The following is a 13,784-nucleotide window of genomic DNA, read 5'->3' as shown; positions in this document are numbered from 1 at the left end:
TAAGTGATGGAAATTTGTCACTTTTTATGATGCCTCTCTAATGGTCTTCTATGGAAAAAAGTTCCATATTTTTTTGGGGCTTTAGACTTGCTTTTCTATTGCTATATAGAAAGCTTCTTTTGAACCTTTTAAATTTTATACCTTTCCTTTTCTTATATTCCAGGTTGTAACAATATTCTGTGTTACTGAAGGAAGGTGTTCCTCTTTGTGGAGTGATTTATGATGTCAAGAACTGTATCATCCTGGATCTTAAGCTCAGCAAGGAACAGCATTGTTTTACGGGGAAAAGGACGTTTGTACTCCATCTATATCCCAAATAGAAACAAGATAAAATGGAAGCTTGTTTTCTCCAAAACGTTCCTCCGTCCTGCTGGGAGCTGCAACTCAGACAATACTTTCTCCTTAAAAAAAGCATTCCGACACACTTCCACTGAGGAAGAACATTTCTCTTTCCAGTTGTCTCCGTCCCAAATCAATGATATACTCAGAGCAGGTGAATTATCCCATAAAATACTGGGTTTAAATGGTAAAAATATGAATTCTGTGTTGAGATTTGAAAGTAACCAGTTGGCATCCAACACCCCTATTGAAGACCGCAGAAGTGCAGCCACTTGCTTGCAGACCAAAGGGATGATGTTTGGAGTCTTCGATGGTCACGCGGGTTCCGCTTGCGCTCAGGCGGTGAGCGAGAGGCTGCTTCATTATATCGCAGTTTCTCTCATGTCCCGGCAAACCTTGGAAGAGATTGAGCTTGCTGTGGAGTGCATGAAACCAGTTCTGCCTATTCTGCAGTGGCACAAGCATCCAAATGACATAGAGTATCGAGAAATAGCCTCACAATATTTTGAAAACCTCCGGGTATACTGGCAGCATTTACTGGACCTAGACACTGAGCCCGGATTTAGTTTAGAAGAAGCCATGATAAGTGCATTCAAAAGGTTAGACTCTGACATATCACTGGAAGTTCAGGCTCCCCAGGAAAATGAGTTGATGAGAAATGTTGCCCTTCAAGTAGCTTTTTCTGGTGCAACAGCCTGTGTAGCTCACGTCGACGGCGTTCACTTACATGTTGCAAACACTGGTGACTGCAGAGCAGTTTTAGGGGTTCATGAAGAAGATGGAACGTGGTCTACTCTCCCTCTAACCCGAGACCACAATGCCTTTGATGAATTTGAAATCAGAAGACTGAAGAGAGAACACCCAAGATCTGAGGAGAAGACTCTCTTTGTGAATGACAGATTGCTGGGGATTCTCATGCCCTCCAGAGCTTTTGGAGATGTGCAGTTGAAATGGAGTAAAGAGTTGCAACACAGTGTTCTTGAGAATAGCTGTGATGTTGAAGCTTTAAACATTTATCAGTACGTTCCTCCAAACTACCATACACCCCCTTATTTAACTGCAGAGCCTGAAGTGACGTACCACAAATTAAGAAGCAAAGACAAGTTTCTAGTTATTGCTTCAGATGGACTGTGGGAGATGCTAAGTAACGAGAAGGTTGTAAAACTTGTTGCTGGACACCTTTCAGAGCTTAATGTGCAGAAACCACAACTGGCTTTTGGGAAACCAGTTAATTTGGGTTATATGCACAGCCTGTTACTTCAAAGGAAAAACAGAGGCATTGCATCCCTGGACCAGAACATAGCTACTCACTTAATAAGGCATGCAATTGGAAGTAATGAGTATGGGGAGGTGGACCAAGAGAAACTTGCTGCGATGCTCACGCTGCCTGAAGACCTTGCGAGAATGTACAGAGATGATATCACAGTTACTGTGGTGTATTTCAATTCAGAAACAATTGAAAACTACTATGGAAACAATTAATAGAGACTTACACTGCTGCTGTTCTATACTACTAGCCAACTTAGATACTGAAACCGTTAGTGGTTTTCTCTGATAGTCAAAATGTTACCAGTGTTATTGTCTGGAAGTTCCAAAATCTTTTTGTGACTTACTAGCCTTGAAAATATCTTTCTAGAAGTGAGTTTGGTGGAATTTCCTGGATTTCCAGGTCTGTATGCACTGAAGAAAAATATTTTGATAAAAAGTTCACTGAAATGTGACTCTGCTAAAGATTGTTGACCCACTTCTGAGTCCATGGGAACCACTAGTAAAACTTTCCAAATGAACAAATGAGACAAATTTCACTGAGACTGGTGCAATTTAATAGAAGTATGAATAATTCCTGTAGCTGCATGTAGTGAGAAAGGATCTGCTCCTGTGGAAAGGGAGAAGCATCCTATTGAAGCACTGTAATTGAATTAAATAAACAAACTACCAAATCTTCATTGGGTGTAACAGTGTCAGATACTTTAACAAATTGCCTTTTATATGTCAAGACATCAGTAAAGAAGGCTGTTCAAAGAGCCCTGGGATTGTCAGACACTTTTTTCCTAATTTTTTTTTTTTTTTTAAGCTAGAAAACAAAATCCTGTTTTCTTTAATTATTTTGACATGTGAATGCATATTCTCTTAAGTTTGTGTCTGGACTTGTGTGACAACTTACAGCTCAAACATACATGAAGAAATTCTCAATTCCCTATTTAGGAATTAAAGGTATTAGGATTGGGCATTTAAGTGCTCAACTTGCTTAAAGAATATACCCTTTTATTAGCTATTGATCTATGAAGTACTGTGCATCAAATCTGCCAACTGTAATTTAAAGGAAGTTCAGGAGATCCAGAAGTTCAAAAATTTATCTGAATGTAAATATAGCAAGAGAGCACCTTTCTCTTCAGAGTTAACTTGGAAAAGAGAAATAACAGTCCTGATATCAAATATGTTTAGTCTTTATTTTACTCTTATTCATATCTGTGGATGCTAGGTTTTCTGAGAGAAGTCTTTCTCTAATGAATGTACATTCTAATTTCTGAACATATATTTTTGTGTGTTTTACAATGGTTTTCTTTTGCATTGTGCTTTCTAGAGTGCCAATCCAAGCTCGCCATAAGTGGTATTTTCTTAAATTTTACATGTGTTCTCCAGTGACTCTGGTTTTTGTTTATGCAGTACCTGTTGCCTGTGAGGATGTGCACCCTGGGAATATAGATTTCTTTACCACTGTTCCTACCAAGTAGAACTCATGTGGATGCAGCAGAGCAGATGAAGCTAATGCTTTTTTTTCCTGAATTTCAATTAAAACAAAAGCATTATAGCACTGCAGTTTAGCAGATGAAAAAGTACTTAATTTTTTTCTCAAGGTCTTAAGTAGATGAGATCTCGGGGCATAAACCAGTAGCAATTGTTGATTTGGGGCTTTCTGTATACTTTTCCTCCAGATAAATTCTCAGTGCTTTTTCAGACATTTAAATAATCTGTTTTGAAGACTGATTAGAGGGCAACTAAAACTGTTTAAAAAATCTTCATGCTTTTGACTGTTCAGGATTGACCTGTAATTCAGTGCTGCAATTGCAATCACTTCATGTACTGTTAAAAAAAAAAACCCAACCAAACAAAAAACACACACACACAAGCAACTGTTCTGCAAAACTAATTTTAAGTGTTTTTTCTATCTGGTACATGTTGGAGTATATCCAGCAATTTAACCTGGGGGCAGGTAGCCCTGTTTTTTGGATAAAACAAGTAGGTCTGTTCCCCTTGATACCAACAAGCCAGGGTTGCCTCAAGAAATCTGACATTTGGATCTTGGTGACAGGGACTGCAGGAAGACTTGAGGTAATGTGCAAGGTGTTCCAGAGGCTACTGAAATCCTTGTTGCTTGGGTCCAACTTACTTTAAAGTGTGACCTCATCTTTGAGGCTGATGCTGTGGAGACAGCAATTTCATCTGCCAGAAAATGGCAACTGGTGGAGGTAAGGCCCTGTGCTAACCTCAGGAGGGGGGTCAGGTCTGCCTACAAGGCAAGTGGGTGAGGAGGGGAGGGGTCTTCAGCAGCATTCCTAAACCCGTTTGGCTTTAAGTGGGCTGTTCCCATTTGCTATTACAGATCCTTTTGTTTGATTAGTTACATGCTTCATTGCTTGAAATTTATACATAAAGCAGTAAAAGAATGGACTTCTAGGCTACCTCTTAATAGAGATATTACTTAACTGTAGCTACAGGAACAAAGGGGCCATATTAGAACCACATTAGAGCTGATGTGAAGTGCTATCCACTTTTTTTATGAAGATAAACTAGAAAACCTTTGTCGAGCAAACCAGCAGCTGCCAAAGTAAACCAGCTAATATAGGGTCATAAAATACAAATAAGCTGCTTTGCTCTTTTCACCACCCAGTGGTGGGTCCTCTTTGAATTTGACACAGTGTGGCAGTGTGTCATCCAAGTGTTACTCCTGGGTGTGTTGTATGTAGGATGTAACTGCAAATTGGTGATGATTGTTTTGGGGAATGCGTTTGACAGTAAGAAGGGTAGCATTTCTAATTTAATGTTAGTTTTTCTCAGTTTAACATGCAATACTGTGACTATCCCACAGTGAAAAAGGATAACATTAAACTAGTTGGAGGTTGGGGGGGTGGGAGTGGTGTTTGTTTTGTTTTGGATTTTTTTTTTTTGTTGGTTGTGGGTTTTTTAATGCAAATCATGGATTTAATGTGTTCCCTGGAACTTCTTGTATGCCAGTGAAGGCAATCTATCTGTACTTGTAAGGAAAACAATGGTGCTACCCATTGGAACTGGATCACAGACATTTTCATCTCTAATTGCAAGCACAGCTAATAAGCATTAATAAAAGTAGTATTTTGTGACTTGAAGAATCAACAACATTTAAAGAAGCAAACTAAGTGCATTGATCTGTTCCTGCTCACACAATGGTGTGAAGAATTGATAACCCATCTAGATGTTAAGTCCTGCAATACTGAAAATATGATGGAACAAGCATCTTTTCAGGCAGTCTGTTTGGTTTGGGTTAGATAGTTCTGCTTCCTATTTGTTTTCTTCAGTTCCACAGCAGCCCAGAGAAGCAATTTTCATGAATAGTCACATGAAATCTGTCTCTCAAGGTGCAGTACTATGGACATTGATTCTTCAGTAAAACGTCTGAGGTTAAGCACTGATGTAAATACTAGAAAAAAGCATTATTTTCTTCCTGAAAATATAAGCTTTGCATTGAAATTGAACTCTGTCACTTTGGTTTTTCTCCACAGGCCTCTGTAATGTATTTGGAGGTTTGGGGGGGGTGTGTGTCTTTCAAAACTCTAAATAACCTTTTTTAAATGGATGAAAGACTTAATGTTTTGGTTGCTGTGCTGGAGTCTGGCATTCTTTCTGCTGAATGCTGAAATGAAAAGATGCCAGGTTCCAGGTCACAGAGCATAAATGTTCAAGCTGTGGTGAAACTTAATAGTTTGAGTAGGCACTGTAAGCTTGCTTGAGTGTTTGTAGCTCTGACATTTTTCCACAATGGAAATAATTGTTAGTATGTAAAAGTAAGGACATCTTGATACTGTTGAGGTTCCAATGAAGTGATCAGTCAGCAGAGGGAGCATGAGTTCACTGGCCAAAGTATCAGAACTGCTTTAGTTAATTTAACAAACCTCAATAAAAAACTTTGATAGGCTTACATGCATATAAATGTTCATTGGCAGTTAAAATATCATTGTAACGTTCACATCCAGTGTGTAATTAAAAATAATGCAACACACACCCCCCAAATAAAGAATCTATAGAAACACTGATTAAATCCTTGAGTTACAACAGACCAGTAGCAAGGCAAGTGTTTGTCTATTTAGTCTTTGTGGCTTAATTTTATTTCTGTTAATTGCAAGTATTTTTATTTTTGAGAGGAGGTAAAGAGAAAAGAAAATTATCTGGGGTATTCCCCCTCCCCCCCCTTTCCAAAAGAAGGGATTTGTCTAAGCTTTGAGGAAGAGTTTTTTGGTATTGGTTTAGCTGAACAGAAGTTTTCTGTTCAGAGCTCTAATTGTACTGAGAATGGAAAGTAGAACTGTGCACACCTTGTGGTTTTGTCAGATATCAGTTGGTCACACTGGTGGGGTGTGCTCTTCACTACCACAGGCTTTATACTTAGTAGCAAGTAGAAAAGTAAGAATTCAAGGCATGTGTTTCTCTTGGAGTTACAAAGCATGGTGTAATGTGGAAAAACAAAACATGTTTTTCCTTCTTTGTATCTATTGTGGAGAGATTGACCTTTGGAGAAGTATTATTGACAAATAAAACACTCAAAATTTTACTAAATATTTGGTTTTATCGTAAAGAACCAGTTTAAACTGCTACTGCTGGATCTCTCCAATTGTCAGTCAGGTAAGAATTAGTCTTATTTCTTATTGCATTAGTTACTTGCTGCTCAGGGACTTCACAGCCTGTTGGCCTGAACTATGGCACCACGCTAGCAAGCAGTGGGGTGTCTACTTGGGTCTGGCTTCTTTGAGCCTGTACAGTCTGAGACTCTCGGAATGTTTTGACTAAGGCTCTTTAAGAACTTCATGGTTGAAAGATGACTGGGAGCCAAGCAACTGTGGAAAGAAAGCATAATTATGGTTCTTTTGGGTTAAGAAAACTTAACTGGGCACTTCTCAAAGAGAAAAAAAAAAACAAAACCAAACCAAAAAAAGTATGTCTTCTGCCTTCTGATGAGCTTTTTGGAATTAAAGAGAATGCAGAGGGGAAAAAATGTGGTCAACAAGCAATGCTTAGAAGGTTATTAGAACCATAAGCAGTAGATTATTGGATTATAGACCATACCTGTCACACCTCCGCTGAAGTTTTGGAGCCAGTCTTACAGGGATTTGTTCTAGAGTGGGTTGGTTAGTTCAGACTCTGGCTTTGTACTTCTCTCAAATCAGCCATAAGATGGTAGTGGTGGAAATAGTTCTTCCTGGTTGCAGGCTACTAAAATGCATTGAAAACCAGCAGCTTACTGTCAGCTTGTGTCTTACATCCCTAATTCGTGCTCCCCAGTTCTGTGGTGTTTTTCTTAACATAAATAGGATTTTCATGTCAATCTGTTGTTGAATGAAATCTTTTACTTCGTATCTGCATAACTAAGGTTGGCCAGAAGATGTCATCTGAGCTTTGCGAAAGGAGATCCTTGCTATGACTTCAGTCTCTTTGCTCTTATGTATCTGTTCATAACATACATTTCAGGTGCTGTTGAAAAAAGGGGGAGGGGGACCCACGATCCACCAATTGCCTACACATCTTAAAAATTCTATGTCATTTATGACTAATGGCATGTTATGAACTCAGTAATCTGAGCAAGAGTTTGATAGAAACTTTATTCTTTCCAAAACACAAGTTTTAATGGCCCACTTATCCTAAGCAGTTAAGCTTTGTGGAAAACGGTTTCCTTGTCCTGGCACTGCTAGGTACAAGAGCATGAGAATGAAGCCAAGAGGCACCTGTCTGAGTTTCCTGAAGAATCTTCAGCTGCACAAGAAGAAAAGATGCTTCCTAAGCTGAGGAAATCTTTACTCAGCCATTACCCAAGGAGCTCAGAAGCTGCAGGTAGGCACAGTGGTCCCATGATTACACTGTGGCTCAGGTTAAATTGTTTTCTTTTGGACAAATTTCTAGTCTGGAAATTACATTGAAATGCTTCTGAAGGAATTTGCTGCTGTGAGGGGATGGAGACCTACTGCTCAGTCTGGGTGTTTAGGGTGCCACCCTCCACCCTTCTTTTTCATTTTTTTTTTTTTCTCCTTTATCTTCAGTTCTTTCTTCTGGACACACAGTTGCCTGCACTAGATGCAGCTTATCAAATTTTGTGTCTGTTGTGTATTCTTGCTGTTGCTCTTTCCACCCCCACCCCTCTCTTCTCCTCCCATTACTCTATGGTGTTTCATTTTATATTTATTGTTCAGGGCAAATACTTCAAGAAAAAGGGATAACATTGCATTTTTTAGAGCAATATGAGAAGGAGGGAAGTGACTTCTGCACAGAGCAGGTGAGGTAATTCTAGAACGTGACACGATGTGCTTTCAGCCAGGTGTGTATGTGATTCTACAATCCTACAGAAAAGCTTTTCCAACTGTTAGCTGCTGTTACAGCAATGCTGTATAGCACAGCAAATAACAAAGATCTGAAATGCTGGGTGATAACAGGAATTGCTTTGTCTTCTTTGTTACACTAGATAAAAAGTAAATCATTCTCCTTGCAGACCAATTTTAACCTTCTGTTTAATCCTAAACTTCAGCCTGATATATGTTTGAGTCTATTTCTAACCACTTACCATGAAAGTAAAGTAATCAAACAATACTGACAGCTCCACTGAGAAATTAAAAGGGGGGAGGGGAGGAGGCAGAATAAAACTGTGGTGTTTGGGTTACAGAGTTGATCCTCCATGGACTTGCTCTACCCATGGACTTGTGTCAGGTTCTGATCTCAAACCCATACATTTGCTAATCAGATCTTTCCTGTGTGTGCTCTATTAAAACTGAAATCTAGTAATTTAGTTAGATTTTTTCCAAAGTGAGTGAGTCATGATTAAAAATCTTCCAGGGTTGGGGCTTATGTTGCATCATCTTGTTTTAAACTAAACAAGATAGTTATCACTTAGTGTTAGTAAGCATATGTAAAGCAAATAAAAGCTATACATCCATCCCTAATTCTGATGTTGCCATGCATTAAGAAGCTTACTGTCTGCTGGTGGTTGTCTTTGCTGTGATGTCCCTGTGAAGTCGTAAGGCACGTACCCAGGGCCTTTCATTTGCAGAGCTGTGTTTATGAGTAAGAGAGAACTGCTGCGTTTTCCAAGCTATGATAATAGCAGAGAGCAAATTCCCTAATGATGCTGATCCTCTTTCAAAAAACTTGCCTAACACTGCTGAAAAAGCTAGTTAGTTATTTTTATCATGACTTTGTAGTAAGCCCTCTGGTGACATGCTGAAGAGAGCCTAGAAACCTCTGCAAAGCCCTCAAAAACAATGCAACATTGCCCTCTTAAAAGTGTGTTACAAAAAGAAAAAGGGCTTTAATGTAATTTTTACTTCAATTTCTGTGTAGTTTTCCAATCACCTGATGTAAAAGTAGGTGTACTTGGTTATCTTAATTTCCTTTTCTGGAGTGCAAGTCAATTTTTAAAATGGTTTTGTGGGATTTTTTTTTTTTAGTCCAGCTTTTAGATACATGCTAGTGTAATTTTCAGTGAATGCCAGTAGTATTTCTACCTTATTCATGTGCCAACTCACCTTTTATTCATTCTGCTGATGAAAAAATCTCCTGTGAAACTTCTGTTGCTGAAAGATTTCAAAAACTTTCCAATTAGAGATGTACTAGATCCTTTTTCAGCTTAGTGTAAGAATTTTCTATTACTTTGTTACAAGTTTTTGCAGAAGTTAGGAATTGTAAAGTTCTGATGGTTAGTTAGAGCACCAGAAAAAATGCAATGCAGTAAATGTAGCAACAAGGGAACCTGCACTTCATATTTTTCAGCAAAATGTCCATGTTGTGCCAACATAAAAAGTGGTTGCCCTTTTATTTCCTTAAAACCTCAGCATGTGAATTGGTGCAGGTCTACCTGAAGTCCTTATTCCTCAGACATTGGTGTGCTTGCACTACAGCACTGAAACCAACACACAAGAGAATGGCTACTTTTAAAGTTCTGTGTCTTGGGAACTGGAGCTGAGAATAAATTAATTGGCAATATGTAGTGGTGGGATAAAAAGGAAACATGCACAGTGCCAACTTCCTTCTTTCCGTGTAGGGTAAGAGCATGTCTCGGTAGGAACAGGAATTTGGGGAGATACCACTGAATGAAATCTAAGTGATAATTCTTTTTTTCTTACTTGAGTGGAAATTTCTGATTTATGTAAACTACTGACAGCATGATCTCAGCTTAATTGCTGGTACTTCTCTACTAAATGCTACCAAATACCTTAACTGTAATCAAACAGCTTTCCTCAAGCTGTGTTTTGCAAATACATTTTGTAAAAACTGTGAATTGTTGCAGGAGCTTACATATATAGCTAAAAATCTAACAAAATTACTAAATATGTTTGAAACAGGTTGTAGTATTCATGAGACCAACTGATTTATGCAGCTTTAAGTATTACATATAATATGTGTATCTGAAACCCATCATTTGGCCTACACATGAAAAGCAGGGACTTTAGGCAAGCTATCATGAGTACAAGGTCCCTATACTTTTATTTTCTTGTTGTGACACAAAAATGTGTTTTATGCTCTTTGAAGAGAAAGGAGAGATGTGAATGCGCATCTGTTTAGACTTTTATTTTTATGTAAAGAGGTTTTTAAACTTGATGAAATTTTAGCTGCTTCAAGAGCTTACCCATTAATTTAAATAGAGCCATGACTGCATGTGTCTGACACATTCCTTAAGGACGTGTCAAAGTCTGGCTCTGATTTTCAAGATGGTGTTGAATTAAAATAAAATATGCCAAAGATGTAGGTATTGCCTCTGAAGTTGGAATTTTTTAGGCGCTGGTCAGTGAGATTGTTTATCCTCTGAGCTGTGGCAGTGGATGAAACTGGCAGAGTACAAAGTAAGCAAATTGCCCACCTCCAAAAAGTCAGTTTTTTGGTTCCCAGCCCTGGCACAGAAAATGCATTGTTGTGCTCTGCCTTGAGATCACATAACATGTCACTACCATAACATCCTGGGACTTGGTCCAGAGCCAACAGACCTCTCTGTGAAAAACTTGGAGTAAGAGTGTGAAACCCCTGGATGTGTACACTGCAAAGAAGGTGCAGGTTTAGATGTGCAATACCCACGGCTGATGATTACAGAGCTATACTCTCATGGACATGCAGGAGGATTTTGGCTGTTGGCTGATGGAGTGTATTTTTGTTTATTGCTGACCAGGTTTTGAACTCTGCTTTTTTTTTTTTTGTAGCACAAATAGGTTAGATCAATAACCTATTAATAACCTATTCAAGCCAAAAGTTCTATTCATCCTCACTCTCCAAACAAGGGGTGTTTCCATTGTTCATTGCTATGTGCCACTTCCATTTCAACCCTGAAGTCATAAATCATAAATGAGCTTGAAGTATTAATTTCCTTCTTTCAGCTCTACCTTTATCTAGCATTTGCTGACATGGCTAATTAACTTATTTTTGAGCACAGACAGACCTTGTTTTCTGAACAGATGAATTCATTGTTGGAAAGGACTCTATAAATAGAATTTGGGAGCCACCAAAATGAGAAATTCTAGCTCATTAGGATCCCAGCTGGAACAATGTCATCTGATATACAGAAGTTTTGAGCTGATGAAATGAAAGCAAAGACTTAGCTAATTGGTTCTAAACTTTTAAATTACGAATGGGCTATTTTTATATTACTGTTAAGGGTGATAGAAACCATCTGGAAAAGAGATTCAAGGCAGCACATATTGGAAGGTGAGAAAAAACGAGGGTAGTTAATATGAGGAAAATATATTAAGTGTGTACAGTGGCATAAAGAAAATACTTCTGATACTTTCTGGTATTCTGAGCTATCTTCTTCAGGTGAAGCTTGCATATAATTAAAATCTTGTGAAGCTCTGCCTGTCTTCCTCATATGTAAACAGCAGATATTTCTCCTCCATCAACACTTGATGCTGAAGTGCAGAAGTAAATTTATGGATATGTGACTCTATTTCAGTATCTCAAGTAGGATTTCAAATGGAAAATGCATGAATCCTCTGAGCTATATAGTGTTATGGAAGAAGGCTAAAGGGTTACTGCATCAGCACAGAAATATGTCCTTTGGGAACACAGCAAATGACTGTGTGCATGTTCTGCTCTGCATAAGTGTCTGGCACACAGTGCCTTCCAGGAGTTGAAACTCTCATGTCGGGGTATGCATGAAGTCTTTGCCCCAATTCTTCTCTTACTGGCAGGCTTAAAATATGATTGGATACCAAAATAAGTCAGTTTTATTATCATGAAATAATAGTCTAACTATTGTCTTTAATTTCTCTTTCCTTACTGAGAAACAAAGCGTGCTGTGCAGATTGAAGACCCATAATCTGGAGATACAGTAACTGAGGAATAACTGTAGACCATTTTTCTAGGATACATATTTGGTATTTAAGAACTATATTATCTCACTGTTTTCTACCATCCTCCTAGGACATCTGAACTTTAGCTTTTTTTCCTATGTACTGAAATCAGGTGGGTCCATGTGTTGCCTCTGGAACAAACAGTTTACAGGAGAAACTGTTCATGATTTTCTTAATAACTTATATATTTAAAATTACATTGCTTTACATAAGGGACCTGTGAAATATGAGTGAGATAAAACACATGCAGGTATGGGATGAGATCTTTGAGTTGCAGCAGACCATGTGGCTTTGGTAATTAAAAAGTCAGGGAGAGCTAGCTGTTAAGAACCATGACTATTATTGAAGTGTGCATCTTGGAGAGACTTGTCGTGGTTGTCCTGCTGTCCCCTATATGCAAAGTACAAGCAAGTGTGTATACTGCAAATATCTGAAAAGGAATAAAAGCTGGAAAGGGAAACTGGTGAAGTGAGAAAATTTGCTGAGGTCAAATCCTCTTAGGAGGAGATAAAACCTGGGAACCCTGGTGGTGTGCTGTCCCCTGTTGCTCGTTGAAAGCTCTTGGCTCAGGCTCGGTGCCATGGCCTGGACAGGCCATATGAAGTGCCACTTCCTGAGTATAGAACAATGAAATGTCTTTCACATCTGGTATTTTCTTGTCCATATCCAGAACTGCAAAATTCATTATATCAAGAATTTAATCTTTTGAAAGGACCAATTAAAGAGATACTTTCAACTTTGAAAAATTGTATGGACTACAAATCTTTTTATTAAAAAATAAAATAACATCTAACATTTGTATCTGAAATATTAAGAAGACTTTGCTGTGTTTCAGTACTGCATCAAGCAGCAGTGATAATGGCAAGACAGGCAGTTAATTTTCCTAACTTTTTTTCACATTTCTTTTGGGTGATAGGTGACTGGACCATGTTTAGTGTATGTATGTGCATCCTTTTCTCTGCTTGCTAGTTGCAGATACACATTCCTTCTCTGGAGCATCTATCTGTAGCATGGTACTGCTGTCATGGATGGGACTGTAACATGAAGTGGTGATCTACATGGAAGCCAGTTCTTGGACATAAAGGCAAGGCCAATGCTTATGCTGTTTAAAGTCTCTGCAAGTGGTTCTATATAAATGGTGGATGACAGTACAAGTCTTTTTATTTTCCAGTAAACAAGAACAGGTATTAAAAAAAAAATAACTAAGAAATCACGTACTTGTTATCTGAATTAAGATTAAAGAGAATAAGAAGAATGAATGAATGTATCAGTCCCATTCATCTTTTTTTTCTTGTGCTTGTCATTTCTACTGTTAATATGTGTAACTTGAAAGTGGTGTCTCCTTCCTCCTGTGTTGGTTTTGACACTTATTTTAAGAATCATTCTTTCACTTTCCTAAAACAGGAAGTTTCTGATGTAGCTGTGTAAATATATTTCTTTGACTAAGCATTTTGTGGCAAAATTAGAGCTATTAAAATAGATAACTAGTGCATTCAAAAGTCAGAAGAAGGAAAACTAAGGCTCAAAGATCACAGTACCCTCCTTTACATTATGCCTTATTACAATTTTATGTCCTTTCTCAAAAAAACTAAGAAAAAACCCCAAGCTCCATGAAAGCAAATACTATCCTCTCAAAAACAAGCAAGTATGAATGGACAGTCTACCTAAGCAGACTTCTTTTGTATTTGTGAACCTCAGAGGACTCGGAGACTGTATCACAAACCTGCATACACAGTTCAAAATGACTGTGCTCTCATTCAGTGAGCTTGCTGTGTATGTGGTATCCAAGCTGAAACCACAAACTGACTTTTAAAAAACTATCTCAATGTTAGATTAAATTAGTGATCTTGCTTACACCAGGGATAATGTAAT

General features: G+C 38.2%; 1 protein-coding gene across 1 annotated transcript; it reads left to right on the top strand.

The window, feature by feature from the left end:
- The first annotated feature begins 219 nt into the window (after nucleotides 1-219).
- PDP2 (pyruvate dehyrogenase phosphatase catalytic subunit 2) lies at nucleotides 220-1,949 on the top strand. Its single transcript, XM_008938466.1, has one exon. It carries the CDS (start codon nucleotides 220-222, stop codon nucleotides 1,819-1,821), a length of 1,602 nt encoding a protein of 533 aa, XP_008936714.1. The 3' UTR covers nucleotides 1,822-1,949.
- The last annotated feature ends 11,835 nt before the right edge of the window (nucleotides 1,950-13,784 follow it).

The sequence above is a fragment of the Merops nubicus genome, unplaced genomic scaffold (assembly GCF_000691845.1).
Source record: "Merops nubicus isolate BGI_N331 unplaced genomic scaffold, ASM69184v1 scaffold31184, whole genome shotgun sequence".
Taxonomy (NCBI): Eukaryota; Metazoa; Chordata; class Aves; order Coraciiformes; family Meropidae; genus Merops; species Merops nubicus.
The sequence above is the reverse complement of the archived record's forward strand: the minus strand, read 5'-3'. Positions and strand labels throughout refer to the sequence as shown.